Genomic DNA, 16,998 nt, shown 5'->3' with positions numbered 1-16,998 from the left:
AGAATTACCCTGGTAAAATGAGGCTAGTGCAAATGTCTCTACAACACAGACACTGGAGAATCATATGCCCTCTGTATGTTCAGTCTCACAGTGGCATTCTATCTCCGGGTAGGGAATTTCTGTATTGGCCTTCAAGAACAGCTGAGGAGAGGACCTGATATTGTGCCAATAGCAGGGTACTTTGAGTTCAGTTATGTATGTCCTAGGGGAGGCAGAATACCTGTTACATTCACTAGTAATAAAGATTGAAAACCTCATTAGATCCAATTGGCACCCTGCTATGCACGGTTTAATGAGTGCTTTGTCCTGATCATATCCCATGCTGAGTAGAAAAACTACAGGGAAACCCAAGGTTGAAATGTTAAGTTGCCACTGCCTTTTTTCATGTGGTCTGAAAATCATTTCCCATAATTAATTCCATCAGCAAGGCTGAGGGCAAAAAAGGATAGTCTGAGCCAATAGTTGAGTATGTCGCCCACATTCTAGCCTCTACTTTCATGGGGCTCATCTTCAGTCTCAAGGTGGCATTAGAGACACCTTTTGGAACTTCCTATGGGGGGTGAGTTATTACCCCCGTAGATAGGGCTCGCAACTTGGGAGTCCTCCTAGATTCACAGCTTTCTTTAGAAGACCATATAGTAGCTGTGACTAGAGGGGCCTTCGCCCAGGTTCGCCTGGTGCGCCAGTTGCGGCCCTATTTAGACCGGGATGCCTTACATACAGTCACTCATGCGCTCGTGACCTCTCGTCTGGACTACTGCAATGCTCTCTACATGGGGCTGCCCTTGAAGACCACTCGGAGGCTCCAACTGGTACAGAATGCAGCCGCGAGAGTTGTGCTGGGAGTTTCCCAATACTCCCATGTTACACCTCTGCTCCGCGAGCTGCATTGGCTTCCAGTTGTCTTCCGGGTGAGGTTCAAGGTGCTGGTATTGACCTACAAAGCCCTACATGGCATGGGTCCGGAATACCTTGGGGAGCACCTGCGGCCGGCATCAACTTCCCTCCGCCCAGTACGCTCCCACAGAGAGGGCCTCCTCAGGGTGCCACCGGTCAAAGAATGCCGACTGGTGGCCCCCAGGGGGAGGGCGTTCTCTGTGGGCGCACCAGATTTATGGAGCTGTCTTCCGGTTGAGCTCCGGATGCCGCCCGACCTGCGCTCCTTCTGGCGCGATCTAAAGACGTTTCTCTTCGAACAAGCTGGCCTGGCCTGATGGGATGGGGTTGGGTTTTTTATTACTTTTAATGTGTTTTAACCTATTGTAAGAGTTGTGGGCATTTTGTTTAATCTCTTTTAATTTTTGTATTTTGTCTTTTAACATGTATTGCCCTGTTCACCGCCCTGAGTCCTTCGGGAGAAGGGCGGTATACAAATAAAATTAATAAAAAATAATAAAAATAAAATAAACTTGAAGGGCCAATCTTAAGAGATTTGGATTGAACAAATTCTAATGGTGCAAAATTAAAGAAGAGGTCAAGCTGGACATCATAACAAAGTTGTGCTACTGACTGGAATAATTTGAATGCTTTATGTATTAGTAGCCACCTCTTGTCTTGAGGAATTTAAGGATAGCAGATGAGCCACTCTGTATATTTTCAGTAATGTAGTCCCCATGGGTTTCTTGCTGTTGGCAGTACACTCCCAGGTACTTGAAATAGGACAGGGGTCCCCAACCCCAGTCCGTGGACTGGTACTGGGCCGTGGCATGCCAGCAACCAGTCCGCACAAACAAACAAAGCCCCATCCACGGGTTGCAGGCAGCATACAAAACCACACCCCCTCCAGTCCACAGAAAAACCTCTCTCCACGTAACCTCTCCCTGGTGCCCAAAAGTTTGGGTCTTGTAGCCATCTATGCTTTAGGAGAGGCTTTTGGGCTTTTGACATATGCCATGGTTTTAGTTTTCTGATAATTGAGGTATTTCTTCTTTAAAATACTGTGTTAGAGTTGTCAGTGTTCTTTTAAGGCTAGTAGGTATTCTTGAAAGTATTGCTGCATTGTCCCCTAGAGGACAACAAAGCTACTTTTGGAGAGTGAAAGTTTGTGTTAAGGAGATAGGCTACTACCATGGAATTGATGTAGAAGTTGAATAGGAATGGGGCTAATGTGCAATCTTGCTTGACGCCTTTCCCAGTTTCAGTCACTGTGATAAGACGCCTTGGGAGTTACATCTTATTTTGACTAAGGTCCCCTCATGAAGCATATGTATTAGATGAAGTAAATGCCAGCAAATCAAGGAGACCTCTAGTTTTTCCCATAGTTTAAGTTGGGATATAGAACCAAAAGCTGCTTTGAAGTCTGTGAAGACAGCATAAAGGAAGTTTGTGTTCAGGAGGAGTATTTTTGGATAAGATGAGGTGTATTAGGCACTGATAAATGGTAAACCTGCCTTTCGTAAAATCAGCTTGATCCTCTGCAAATATATTTTCTTCTTCCAGACAAGGGAATCTTGAGCAACAAGAATTTTGATTTCTGTCATAATGGCAGAATTTCTATAGTTTGGCTATGTTCTTCAATTCTAGTAGAGGTATCCATGTAGAGTATGCCTCCCAGGTCCCTGGGGGGATGTGATATTCCACAACAGATGGGCCATTGCTTTGGACTCTTGTCTATGTAAAATACATATTTTATTATATCACATGAACAAAATGAGCAATTCTATACATCTATAAAATGTTTTGCCTAACAACTACTTCATTTAGTGAATATTCTGGTTCCAATTAGCATTGTTATGTGAGGACTATCTGTACTGAGTGGAGAACAGTGAAGAAGAATATTTCAACATGCTTTCTGTTATGCTGAATCCAATATACAGTGAATAGGAGGCTAAAGTATTAGGTATACTGCCTTGAGATATACTTTAAAAAGGTGGAATAAATAACAATAATAGCAGCTAACCACCCGCATTTTGGAAAGATTCCTTAATCAAATTATTGAACATATCTTGATCGTTGTGTTATTCTCTCCTTTTTTTCTTAACTATAAATGAAAAATATGATTTTCAGTTCTATTTGCCTGACCCTGCCAGTTATTATATATTGATAGCCTATTTCTTCGGCAGATGGAGAAAAACTTAGTGGGAATTAGTAGAAATGCTGATCTTAAAATATTCAAGATGAAAGCTAAACTTGTGTACTTTAAGTCAAGCCTGGCTGTCAATAGAACAAGCAATTCTCTTTAAAGCGAAAAAAGCTAATCTCTGTGTCATGTTAATTTGTGTGATGGATAACAGAAAGATATGCTGTCTTTATTTTTCTGTAGACTTTCAGAATACAGAAGCTATTTGGTGTTGCTTCCACAACAAATTTGCCACTTTAGAAGTTTTGACAAGCACTTTATACCATGAACAATTTCCAAATCAAGGCTGCGAAAAATGATAGGGATATCTGTTTTATTTCCAAAAATTCTCTTATAAAAAAATAAGTAATTGCATAGGCCAGAGCAAGTGGGTTGTACACTCCTACAGTGATACACTATTACTTTACAATTAAGTCCATGCTGATGGATGGAAAATATTACAATGAAAATAGAGGGGGTATTATTTGTTTATCCTGCTATTTATAAACAAGACTATGTTCTGTATCCCTTAATTTTAAGGTAACAGAGTTACAGAACATCAAAAACATAACCAGACTGCCTCGAGAAACCAAGAAGCATGCAGTAGCAATTATCTTTCATGATAAGACATCAAAAACATTTGCCTGTGAGTCAGGTAAGCAGTTATTACCCTATCTTTAACTTAAGCAAATTTTGCTACTTATGAAACAGTACTTCATATGGATTAAGATACTTAATTCTTTTTAACAGGAATGTACATAACTGTTTGTTGCATGACGGGATGGTATATCTCACCCTTTCGGTATTTAAAAAAAACCCTTCTTTTCTTATTTATTACTTATCACTTTCTTACTTTGTCCTCAAGGTGGACAAAAGGTTTTTTTCAAGTTTCCAGTGCAACTTTTAGAGCTGAATAAACATTGCCTCAGGGAAGCTATAAGAGAAGCAGTGATGTGCATTTTTGTTGGTTGCCAAGCTTGTTATAGGCACGTGCTAGAATACTAAAAATCCCATGCCTATAAGAGAGTACAAAGAACAGTTATAATTCCAGGTTAAATTCACCTTCAGTTTCATTTCATTTGTGGCTACTTTAGTTTTCCAACATTACAAACAAAGTCATATGATTCATGAGGAAAAAACTTAAAAATTTCTCATTAGAAAAAATCTTCTATTTGTAAAATCACAGTATTAATTGGAAATAAATTATACTATAATAGACTCTTGCATCTGTCCCTTTCTTTCCCTCTCCCTCTCCCCCCCTCCCTCCCTCTTCCTCTCTTTCTCTCCCCCACTCTCCCTCCCTCCCTCTCTTCTCTCCCTCTCTTTTTCTCCCCAATGGATGGGTATGTTTCTAATGGATCAGCAGAGGCCTATTGGTAGTAGTAATAGCTTTCTCCTCTTTTGGTCCTTAATCAGAACTCCTTTTGTTCTTCCATAGAATCAAAAGGATGTTTCCTCTGATCTTAAAGTAGTTTCCCAGCATGATGTCCGACTATTGATTCTCTTCTCCTTCATTAATTCTAAAACTAAGCTGGTGGCTGTCACTATATTTTGAGGACACAAATAGCATTATTTTATTATGCTCTATGTGAAATTGTAATGGCTTTTTAGGACCTAAATCTGTTATCGTTTACCTTCATTTAAAGTGTTTATGTTGCAGAACTTTATTTCTCACATGCCTATGCTGGCAGCAATGTACAACAAGAAAAAAAGGTTAACAGTTGTGGAACATTAAAAAGCAAAATATATAGTGCAGTGGCACTAATCAAAAGGATAGATATCAAAGCCTAACATCCACCTAATGTTGTACCTCAGAACTAGGTTTTCATTTATTTGTGAAAACCCATTAGAGCAGAGTTCCCCAAGTTTTCCAGCTTTGCAGTCCAGTGGGGAGGGAGAGGGGACAGTTGCGTGCGAGTGGCGGGTGAGTGCACGCCCAGGTCCATTTGTGCTAATGATGGGCATGGACATTGCTACTTGCACAAATGGAGCACATATGCATGTGGTCACTCGCTGTTGATGTAAGTAGGGATGCACAAGCATGTGTTCACTTGCCACTTCCACTCCCCGATTTTGAATGGCTCATGGCCCGATAGTGGACCACGGCCCAGGGGTTGGGGACCCCTGAGTTACGGTAAAGCAGTGTTTTTCAACCTCTGCAGCTTTAAAGATGTATGGACCAGAATTCAATTTAGTGACTTGTGTGTTGGGAATAAAGCTTTTAACTCCCACCTCATATACTTATTACCCATGTAATGTTTCTTCAGGTTTATTTTATTTTAAAATGTGGTGAACAAAATTGTACTGAATTATCTAATCAGTGATGCATTGTAGAATTGTATACATGCTAGTAGTATGAAATACACCAATATGATATTGATGCATTTTTCACAGCAGCTGCATTTTTGCATCTACTCAGCTATTTACTATAACTCAAATTCCATACCTATTCATATTCATCACATTCATCGCATCACTTATTTTGGATAGGATTTTCCCTTTATGGTTGTTCTCCCAGTATTAGGTGTCTTCATAATCCCTAATTTTACTATCTTCAATAGCTAAATGTCATTCACAAAAGTGACTGCCTAACTGCTCCCCCTTGTGGGATCTCCACTTTCTATTTTATTTATTCAGTTTTTATAGTCACCCATCTCAACCAGTGACTCTGGGAGGCTAAAAAAAATCAAATAAAAGCGATTACAACAATACAAAATTTAAAACATATAGTAGTCGAGAAATATACCCCATAATCACTAGAAACAGGTCCCTGCATATACTCAAGGCCCCATCATTATATCATTCTGTGCAGGTATTGGCAGCTGTGTGTATACACTCAAATGTAGACAGCTGGATATGGCTTTGGAAATAGCTTTGCCAGTCTTCCAGAAGGTATAGCTTCCTTATACTTCAAGGAAGAGTCTTTAGCTTGCATTAGCATGATTTAAAGTTCACCTCTTAATGCTTTACATGGCTCTACTCCATATATTAATGTCTTATTAATGCCAACAGTTTCAAGAATGCTAAACTGCAGACCAAATAAGCTTCAAGAGACAATGAGAAATGTAGTATCACAAAATGGAGTATCACAAATGCATGTTGTTTAACTGAGATACACAGGTATAAATGAGAAAATTTATGGAATTGTAATGGAACACAAAAATGGATTTAGATCCTTAAATTAGAACCAATTTAAAGGTCAAAATAGAGTAATGAGTATTTGAAGGCTGAATCTAGTAATTGCTTTCCTTTCTGCCTTAAAGATCCTGCCAGCCATCATCAATTCACTGTTGTTTTTTAATTTAGAGCCATGCTTAATCAGCCAATTGATCTTAAACAGTTTGATATTTTCACATAATCTCATAAAGTGGCTTCATAAATAGCTAAGCATATTTTTAAGTTGTAGAATATGCACAACTATAAATACATTATTCATAGAGCTACAGTTGTGATAGTTAATAATTAGATTTTACTACAGACCTTTTGTATTTATTTAAAGAGTATTTGGCTTTGCATTAGAAGCATAAGTTATATGCCTTTGTCTTTAAGATAGTAAACAAAATGCTGTCTGTCTATCTATCTATCTATGTATCTATCTATCTATCTATCTATCTATCTATCTATCTATCTATCTATCTTATCTATGCAAATAATTACACTATTTTAAAAAATACAATAAATAAAAGAAATTTGGCTCTTTTTTCTTTTTTTTATTGTATTACACCCTTACTATAAATTTCTGCGTTCTAAAAATATTGTTTGTTCTGTAAAATTTATTTCCTACAGCTTTATAAACAGTAATATTAATTTCAAACTCTCTAGCACATATCTTTACAAAAGAGACAAGCACCTTCTGGTTTCTTTCACACGATGGTATTTTTCTATTACACACTATAGTTTTTATACATAAGTTACCAGGTATTTTTTTTCTCATGAGCTGAATAGCATTGTGAATTTGTTTGTAAACACTGGATGTCAAAATGTTAACTTAATAAATAAAAGCAAGTTTATAAAAATATTTATTTGTGGGGCTTCCGGTTTGCCAACGCTGCCATTATGGACGTCTGGAGGATGGCTCTTGTCTTCCACGTCCAGTTTCACATCGCTGGGGGGTCCTAAAAGGGCTGAAGAGTCGCCCTGAAGGGGCAACCAGCAAGGAAGGGCTTTTGGAGAAATGTGGGGGAGCCTCAACCCTCCCATTAGTGTCTGCATTCCCTTCAAACCGGTGGATGAAAGACCGGCCATAGCAACATGGGCGGTTACTAGACTGCAGACAGCCAAAGTCACACTTACCACCAGGCAACATTAAAGCAGCATGGAAGAGACTGGGTAAGATTCCTCTCTTATACCCTAATCTTCTTTCCACCTAAATGAGCTGCTAAGTACCGTCACCCCCCGTGGAGAGGGAGGGGGGAGTTTAACCCTCCCTTCAAATTAGCATCGACCAAGCCTCCAGGGGTGTTTAAAAAAAACATTGGAAAATTGATTTCGACCTCAACTAGAACTTTATAATTTGTGGACTAAAAGCTTTGGACTACCTACTCCTTATTTCCTACGTTTATTTGAAAATCTATCTCTGATCTTCTAAAATAGAAGAAATAAATTGGAAAGAGATTAATAGACAGTTCCCTAAAAGAAAAGAAAAGAATTTTCTAAGCACTTGGGGGATACTCAGTGGCTAAGCCTGAAATTGCAATCTGAAATTCTAAAAATAAGACTAACCTTGAATACCAGATGTGAGACTCCACCGTGGAAGAAATACAAACACAAATCTATGCTATGATGAAAACAACCTACCAAACTTATCAGTTCCTTTCTACAGCCGGTGATGAAATAAGAGCTTTTGGGGAAAAACTAGAAAGCGTCTTGGAGAAGCAAACTCAAATTGTGACTACAACTAATAATTTATCGGGACAGAACTTAACAGAAGAAACTGAACAATCAAATACACTGACAGAAGAATTAATTATTCAACAAACGCAGACATTTGAGGAGCAAAATGAGAAACAAATGGAAGAAAAAATATACAGTCCAGGACAATTATATCCAGAGGTGAAAATAATGAGAAGATTTGGTGTTTTTATTAGACCCCTCAACCCTTCAAAAATGGAGATTGGAGGGTCACTTCAATATGATACAATAACACAAGAATTCTTTGATGACCCTGAAGCAAAGAAGTGAAAAATGATATGGCAAAGGAAAAAAGCAAGAATAAGATTGAAGAATATTGGACATACTTAAGAGGCTTGAAACAGAAAATACTAAAATAGACAGGATTGTATTTGGGCTATAAGAGATTGTTTTGATGAGTAGATAAAAATACTGGCTAATTTAAAAAAATTAGATGTATAAATATTAACAGTTAAATTGAAATATTGAGCTGTTTAAATGAAATTGATTAAGATATATATATATATGTTAAGAATGATGTAATTAATATACTTGAATGTAGTGATATGAAAGGATTATTAAATGTTAAAATGGAAGAAATTTTGGCTAATTTTCAATATGTGGAAATCATAATGAAAATAAGAATATTACATTGTATTACTTAACTTGTTGATATGGAAATCAGATAGATAAGAAGTGTACTTATATTACCAGGTATTGGAGAGAATTGTGTAAAGGGAAGGGAGGTCACCCAGAAATATAAAAATTAAAAACTTCAAACGTTTAACTTTAATATCAATGCAAAACTAAAGCTGGAACAATATATAAGGTGTTTGATGTTTTAAAGATGGAATGTTAAAATATAAAATATACAAAAGTATTGACAAAGATAAGAAAACTACTAACTAACTGATGGATAACAATAAGAAGTATGTTAATTTAGATATGAGATAATATATATTTAAGGAAAAAAGAGAGGAAATACTGGTCACAATAAATTGGAGATTTGTAATAATATGTATTTGTATGAAATGGAACTATTGTAACCCAGACACCACATTGCTTTTCAAAGATACTATTGTAACATTGGAAAATCAATAAAATTATAAAAACAAATATTTATTTGTGGGTTTTTTCCCCCTCTTTTTAAAGTTTTATTTTATTTATCGCTTAAGAGATTGATAATTATTTTGCAAGAAGAAGGGCTAAGAACTGAATCCTCTATGGCCAAATGTAAATATATTTGGCTAAGAAGTGGCATTATTTTCGTATTTTAACTTTTTAATTGCTCTAATGTAGCAATTAAAAAATCAAAATTCAGGTTATGAGATACTCCAAGGTTAGCGATTGGATGCTATGTGAGGCACCCTTTGAAACATAGAAGGCAAAACCAAACACAATCTCAGACCAAGAGTTGGAGCTAAGGGCTTTGGGACCTAACATAATAAGGATTAAAGCAAGCAACATTTCATTAACCAAATTACCTTTGGGCCTGTTGGCATTCTAAAAATTCCATAGCTCCTTCCTTGTATTATGCCAGTAAAATATAAAAGAACAGGGTTTACAGTGCTATGGAAGCAAACAGGGTATAAAATGCGTCCACAGCACAGTTTTATTTTTATTTAACTGTCTTTGACATAGAAAAAACATTTGTTTTTATAATGTTAATTACACAATCTAGCAAGAATAAGTGAGCTTTTGGTAGACTCAAATAAAAGGTTGTCAGGGAGAAATATAACAATGTTACATAATCCTTTCACCCCTTCATATAAGCTGAGAATGGTGAATTTCCTTATTTCATTTGTTTTATTGATTCATTCATTCATTCATTCCCTTTATATATATTTTTTTAATTTTATTTTTATTTTTATTACATTTATATCCCGCCCTTCTCCGAAGACTCAGGGTGGCTTACAAGCTTAGCAGTAGCCTTCATTCTATGTATATGCCTCCTTGTTAGGGCTTTCACACACACCCCAAGCGGCATTATTACAAAGTCAGCTTATTGCCCCCAACAATCTGGGTCCTCATTTTACCTACCTAGGAAGGATGGAAGGCTGAGTCAACCTTGAGCCTGGTGGGATGCGAACCTGCACTAATTGCAGGCAGCTGGTGTTACTTAAGGAGGCATTAGCCCACTGCTCCACCAAGGCTATATCCCTCCTTTCTTTCATTTGTGATTTGTTGTTGTTAGTTGTGAAGTCATGTCCGACCCATTGCGACCCCATGAACAACGTTCCTCCAGGTCTTCCTGTCCTCTACCATCTTCTGGAGTCAATTTAAGCTCACGCCTACTGCTTCAGTGACTCCATCCAGCCACCTCATTCTCTGTCGTTCCTTTTTCTATTGCCCTCAATCTTTCCCAGCATTAGGCTCTTCTCCAGTGAGTCCTTCCTTCTCATTAGGTGGCCAAAGTATTTGAATTTCAACTTCAGGATCTAACCTTCTAAAGAGCAGTCAGGATTGATCTCCTCTAGGACTGACCGGTTTGATCGCCTTGCAGTCCAAGGGACTCGCAGGAGTCTTCTCCAGCACCATAGTTCAAAGGCCTCAATACTTTGGTGCTCAGCCTTTCTTATGGTCCAACTTTCACAGCCATACATTGCAACTGGGAAAACAATAGCCTTGACTATACGCACTTTTCTTGACAGGGTGACGTCTCTCCTTCTTAGTATGCTGTCTAGATTTGCCATGGCTTTCCTCCCCAGGAGCAATCATCTTTTAATTTCTTGGCTGCAGTCCCCATCTGCGGTGATCTTGGAGCCCAGGAAAATAAAATCTGTCACTACCTCCATTTCTTCCCCATCTATTTGCCAGGAATTGAGAGGGCCGGATGCCATGATCTTCGTTTTCTTAATGTTAAGTTTCAAGCCAACTTTTGCATTCTCCTTCTTCACCCGCAACAAGAGGCTCTTTAGTTCCTCTTCACTTTCTGCCATTAGAGTGGTATCATCTGCATATTTTAGGTTGTTGATATTTCTCCCGGCAATCTTAATTCCAACTTTTGATTCATCTAGCCCTGCCTTTCTCATGATGTGCTCTGCATATAAGTTAAACAGGCAGGGTGACAGTATACAGCCTTGCCGGACTCCTTTCCCAATTTTGAACCAATCAGTGGTTCCGTGTCCAGTTCTCACTGTTGCTTCTTGACCCGCATGTAGATTTCTCAAGAGACAAATAAGATGGTCTGGTACTCCCATCTCTTTAAGAACTTGCCACAGTTTGTTGTGATCCACACAATCAAAGGCTTTAGCATAGTCAATGAAGCAGAAGTAGATGTTTTTCTGGCATTCCCTAGATTTCTCCATGATCCAGCGTATGTTGGCAATTTGATCTCTGGTTCCTCTGCCTCTTCGAAATCCTGTCTGTACTTCTGGTAGTTCTCGATCCACAAACTGCTGGAGTCTAGCTTGTAGGATTTTAAGCATAACTTTACTAGCATGTGAAATGAATGTAATGGTGCGATAGTTTGAACATTCTTTGGCACTGCCTTTCTTTGGAATTGGATGTAAACTGATCTTTTCCAATCCTTTGGCCATTGTTGAGTTTTCCAAATTTGCTGGCAAATTGAGCGTAGTACTTTTACTGCATCGTCTTTTAAGATTTTGAATAGCTCAGCTGGAATACTGTCACCTCCACTAGCTTTGTTGTTGCTCAGCTTTCCTAAGGCCCACTTCACTTCACATTCTAGGATGTCTGGCTCGAGGTCAGTGACTACCTCATCATTGCTATCAGGGACATTAAGCTCATTCTTGTATAGTTCTTCTGTGTAATTTCGCCACCTCTTCTTAATCTCTTCTGCCTCTGTTAGGTCCCTGCCATGCCTATTTTTGCATGAAACGTTCCCTTCATCTCTCCAATTTTCTTGAAGAGATCTCTGTTGTTGTTGTTAGCTGCGAAGTCGTGTCCGACCCATCGCGACCCTATGGACAACATTCCTCCAGGCCTTCCTGTCCTCTACCATCTTCTGGAGTCCATTTAAGCTCACGCCTACTGCTTCAGTGACTCCATCCAGCCACCTCATTCTCTGTCGTCCCCTTCTTCTATTGCCCTCGATCTTTCCCAGCATTAGGCTCTTCTCCAGTGAGTCCTTCCTTCTCATTAGGTGGCCAAAGTACTTGAGTTTTAGCTTCAGGATCTGGCCTTCTAAAGAGCAGTCAGGATTGATCTCCTCTAGGACTGACCGGTTTGATCGCCTTGCGCTCCAAGGGACTCGCAGGAGTCTTCTCCAGCACCACAGTTCAAAGGCCTCAATTCTTTGGCGCTCAGCCTTTCTTATGGTCCAACTTTCACTGCCATACGTTGCAACTGGGAAGACCATAGCCTTGACTATACGCACTTTTGTTGACAGGGTGATGTCTCTGCTTTTTAGTGTGCTGTCTAGATTTGCCATGGCTTTCCTCCCCAGGAGCAAGCGTCTTTTAATTTCTTGGCTACAGTCCCCATCTGCAGTGATCTTGGAGCCCAGGAAAATAAAATCTGTCACTACCTCCATTTCTTCCCCATCTATTTGCCAGGAATTGAGAGGGCCAGATGCCATGATCTTGGTTTTCTTAATGTTAAGTTTCAACCCAAGTTTTGCACTCTCCTTCTTCACTCGCAACAAGAGACTCTTCAGTTCCTCTTCACTTTCTGCCATTAGAGTGGTATCATCTGCATATCTTAGGTTGTTGATATTTCTTCCAGCAATCTTAATTCCAACTTTTGATTCATCTAGCCCTGCCTTTCTCATGATGTGCTCTGCATATAAATTAAATAGGCAGGGCGACAGTATACAGCCTTGCCGGACTCCTTTCCCAATTTTGAACCAATCAGTGGTTCCGTGTCCAGTTCTCACTGTTGCTTCTTGACCCGCATATAGGTTTCTCAAGAGACAAATAAGATGGTCTGGTACTCCCATCTCTTTAAGAACTTGCCACAGTTTGTTATGATCCACACAATCAAAGGCTTTAGCATAGTCAATGAAGCAGAAGTAGATGTTTTTCTGGAACTCCCTAGCTTTCTCCATGATCCAGCGTATGTTGGCAATTTGATCTCTAGTTCCTCTGCCTCTTCGAAATCCTGCCTGCACTTCTGGTAGTTCTCGATCCACATACTGCTGAAGTCTAGCTTGTAGGATTTTAAGCATGACTTTACTAGCATGAGAAATGAGTGCAATGGTGCGATAGTTTGAACATTCTTTGGCACTGCCTTTCTTTGGAATTGGAATGTAAACTGATCTTTTCCAATCCTGTGGCCATTGTTGAGTTTTCCAAATTTGCTGGCAAATTGAGTGTAGCACTTTTACTGCATTGTCTTTTAAGATTTTGAATAGCTCAGCTGGAATACTGTCACTTCCACTAGCTTTGTTGTTGCTCAGCTTTTCTAAGGCCCACTTCACTTCACATTCTAGGATGTCTGGCTCGAGGTCAGTGACCACCTCATTGTGATTATCAGGGACGTTAAGCTCATTCTTGTATAGTTCTTCTGTGTAATTTTGCCACCTCTTCTTAATCTCTTCTGCCTCTGTTAGGTCCCTGCCATTTTGGTCCTTTATCATGCCCATTTTTGCATTAAACGTTCCCTTCATTTCTCCAATTTTCTTGAAAAGATCTCTGGTCCTCCCTATTCTATTATTTTCTTCTATTTCTTTGCACTGTTCATTTAAGAAGGCATTCTTATCTCTTCTAGCTATTCTCTGGAATTCTGCATTCAATTGGGTGTATCTTTCTTTTTCTCCCTTGCCTTTCGCTTCCCTCCTTTCCTCAGCTATTTGCAAAGCTTCCTCAGACAGCCATTTTGCTTTCTTGCATTTCTTTTTCTTTGGGATGGTTTTGGTTGCTACCTGTTGTACAATGTCGCGAACCTCTGTCCATAGTTCTTCAGGCACTCTGTCTATCAGATCCAATTCCTTAAATCTATTTGTCACCTCTACTGTATATTCAACAGGGATATGATTTAATTCATACCTGAGTGGCCTAGTGCTTTTCCCTACTTTCTTCAGTTTAAGCCTAAACTTTGCAAGGAGAAGCTCATGGTCTGAGCCACAGTCAGCTCCTGGTCTTGTTTTTACTGACTGTATAGAGCTTCTCCATCTTTGGCTGCAGAGCATATAGTCAATCTGATTTCTGTGTTGACCATCTGGTGATGTCCATGTGTAGAGCCGTCTCTTGGGTTGTTGGAAAAGAGTGTTTGCTATGACCATTGTATTCTCTTGACAGAATTCTATCAGCCTGTGCCCTGCTTCATTTTGCACTCCAAGGCCAAACTTGCCTGTTATTCCAGTTATCTTTTGGCTTCCTACTTTAGCATTCCAATCCCCCATGATGATAAGAACATCATTTTTTGGTGTTAGTTCTATAAGGTGCTGTAGTGCTTCATAGAACTGGTCAATTTCATCCTCTTCAGCACTGGTGGTTGGGGCATAGACCTGGACTACTGTGATATTGAATGGTTTGCCTTGGATTCGAACTGAGATCATTCTGTCATTTTGAGGATTGTATCCCAGTATTGCTTTTCCTACTCTTTTATTGACTATGAGGGCTACTCCATTTCTTCTGAAGGATTCTTGCCCACAGTAGTATACCTGATGGTCATCTGAATTAAATTCACCCATTCCTGTCCATTTTAGTTCGCTGATACCTAAGATGTCAATGTTCAGTCTTGTCATCTCTTGTTTGACCACGTCCAGTTTTCCTTGATTCATGGATCTTACATTCCAGGTTCCTATGGAGAAAAAATCTTTACAGCATCGGACTTTCCTTTCACCACCAGACATATCCACAGCTGAGCGTCCTTTCGGCTTTGGCCCAGTCGCTTCATTCTTTCTGGCGCTACTAGTACTAGCCCTCTGCTCTTCCCCAGTAGCATATTGGACACCTTCCGACCTGAGGGGCTCATCTTCCAGCGTCATATCGTTTTGCCTTTTGGTACTGTTTTCATGGCAAAGATACTGGAGTGGTTTGCCATTTCCTTCTCCAGTGGATCACGTTTTGTCAGAACTCTCTGCTATGACTTGTCCATCGTGGGTGGCCCTGCATGGCATAGCTCATAGCTTCATTGAATTATGCAAGCCCCTTCGCCACTACAAGGCAGTAATCCATGAAGGGGTCGTTTGTGATAGAACTTAGTTAAACTATGTAATGCAAAAAAAAATTGTGTACAAGGTAATCTTTGACTTATGATCACAGTTGAGTCCAAAATTTCTTTTGCTAAGCAAGTCAGTGGTTAAATGAATTTTGTCCCATTTTACAAACCTTTCTGCCACAGTTGTTAAGCGAATCACGGCACTTGTTAAGTGAATCATGTGATCATTAATGGGTTTTTTCCACTCCCCCCATTGACTTTGCTTGTCAGTTAGGAAGGTTACCAATGGTGATCACATGATCCCAGGAAACAGTGCAGCTGTCATAAATACGTGCTAGTTGCCCAGCACCCAAATTTTTATCACATGACCATGGGGATGCTGCAACAGTCATATGTGTCACTAAATGAATGGTTGCAAGTCGAGAATTACCTATATGCACTTGCCATTCAAGTTTTATTTGAGAGTACATTTGTGGTGGTTTGATCCAGATCAGGGCCACCATACATGAGGTGAAAAGAATCTATTTCTCTTATTGTCTCTGTTTAGAAAAACTCTCATACATGCTGATGCAGGCATGTTGAAAGAAAAGGAAAAAAAATTAAATTAAAATTAAAAAGACTTCATGTTGATCCATGTGTTTATTTTTCAAAAGAAAGGAACTTACCTGACAATGTACACTATTTTATAATACTAACCCAGTTTGGACCATTGACTGCTTTTTTTTCTAAAGCATTTTCTCTTGTTTGTCATGCCTTCTAAGAGTTAACTACTTTGCTTATGAAGTGTAAGGTGGATATATGTGTACATGAATACTCACCAGAATAAAGATAGATAGACCACCTGGCATTTGCAGTCAAGATAAGTAACATTTAAATAAAATTCCATTTGCCCAAAAAAGGTAGAAAAGTGGGTGGTGATGAAGTTCCCTACTGACAGGGACTTAAAAAGCAATTTTTGGTTAAATAGTTTGTCAAGAGAAATAAGTTGCCATCCCACATCTGGGATGTAACAGAAAGAATCCCAAGGCTTTTTAAGCTCATTAAGAAATATCCTATCCTACTGATCCATGTGAGAACAAACTATACAGCAAACATAGCCTTGAATATATCACAAGGGACTCAGAAATACTGGGCAGAAAGAAAACAATTAGGCAATAGGCAGTGGTGGGGGTTTTTTGTTTTGGTTTGGGTTTTTTTGCTCCTTCCTATCAGAGGAAGTGACTCAAGAAAAGAGAAAAGGCTAATTCTTTAGGTGCTTTACAATCCTATCCTGTCTTTTCTAAGAAATACATATTCAGGATGTCAGTGCCCAAAGTAATTAAAACTATAGTACAGGGTGTCAAACTCAATTTCATTGAGGGCCGCATCAGCATTGCGCTTGCCCTCAGGGGGCCGGGTGGGTATGGCTAGGTGGGTGTGGCCTACTGGGTGGGCGTGGCTAGAGTGCGTATGGCCTACTGGGTGGGCATGGCCAGCTCTACATTGTTCGCATCAAGGGTGCCTATGGGGGCCTGGGCAGGAGTGGGACAGATCTGAGGGTCTTTGGCAGAAGGAGGGTCTCTGGGCCAAGGCCAAGGCAGCGGAGGCCGTTCCCTCACTGTTTCCAGGATGGCTTCGCGGGCCACATGAAACCACTTCGCGGGCCAGATCCAGCCCCCGGGCCTTGTGTTTGACATGTCTGCTATACTACATAATGGCAGCTGATGTTTGGTAGATGATGCAGAAAACAAGTCCAGGAGAGATCTTTTACTTAAGTTCAAATTAAAAAAAGGAGGGAATTTCAATGTATCTTGAAGATCTATTATAAATGAATGTATCTTTTTTTTCATGTTAGTTATCCCAATTTATTAATTAGAATACTCTTTGGCAGCTGGATATTGGTGAAGTGAATTTCAAATATGATTACTTTAATCTGTTTTAAAAAATGGGGAGTCAGCATATTTCTTAACAAAGTCAGTAATTTTTCCCATCACTTTGACTGAAAT

At 39.4% G+C, this 16,998-nt stretch overlaps 1 protein-coding gene across 1 annotated transcript in view; it reads left to right on the top strand.

The window, feature by feature from the left end:
* The window catches only part of DOK6 (docking protein 6), a 211,075-nt gene that overhangs the window by 127,757 nt on the left and 66,320 nt on the right, over positions 1–16,998 (top strand). Inside the window, exon 3 of the mRNA XM_081324042.1 lies at positions 3,599–3,713. Coding sequence (XP_081180168.1) covers positions 3,599–3,713 — 115 coding nt within the window. The remainder of the gene's footprint in view (positions 1–3,598; positions 3,714–16,998) is intronic.

The sequence above is a fragment of the Vipera berus genome (assembly GCF_964194415.1).
Source record: "Vipera berus genome assembly, chromosome: 3".
NCBI classification, from domain to species: domain Eukaryota; kingdom Metazoa; phylum Chordata; class Lepidosauria; order Squamata; family Viperidae; genus Vipera; species Vipera berus.
The sequence above is the reverse complement of the archived record's forward strand: the minus strand, read 5'-3'. Positions and strand labels throughout refer to the sequence as shown.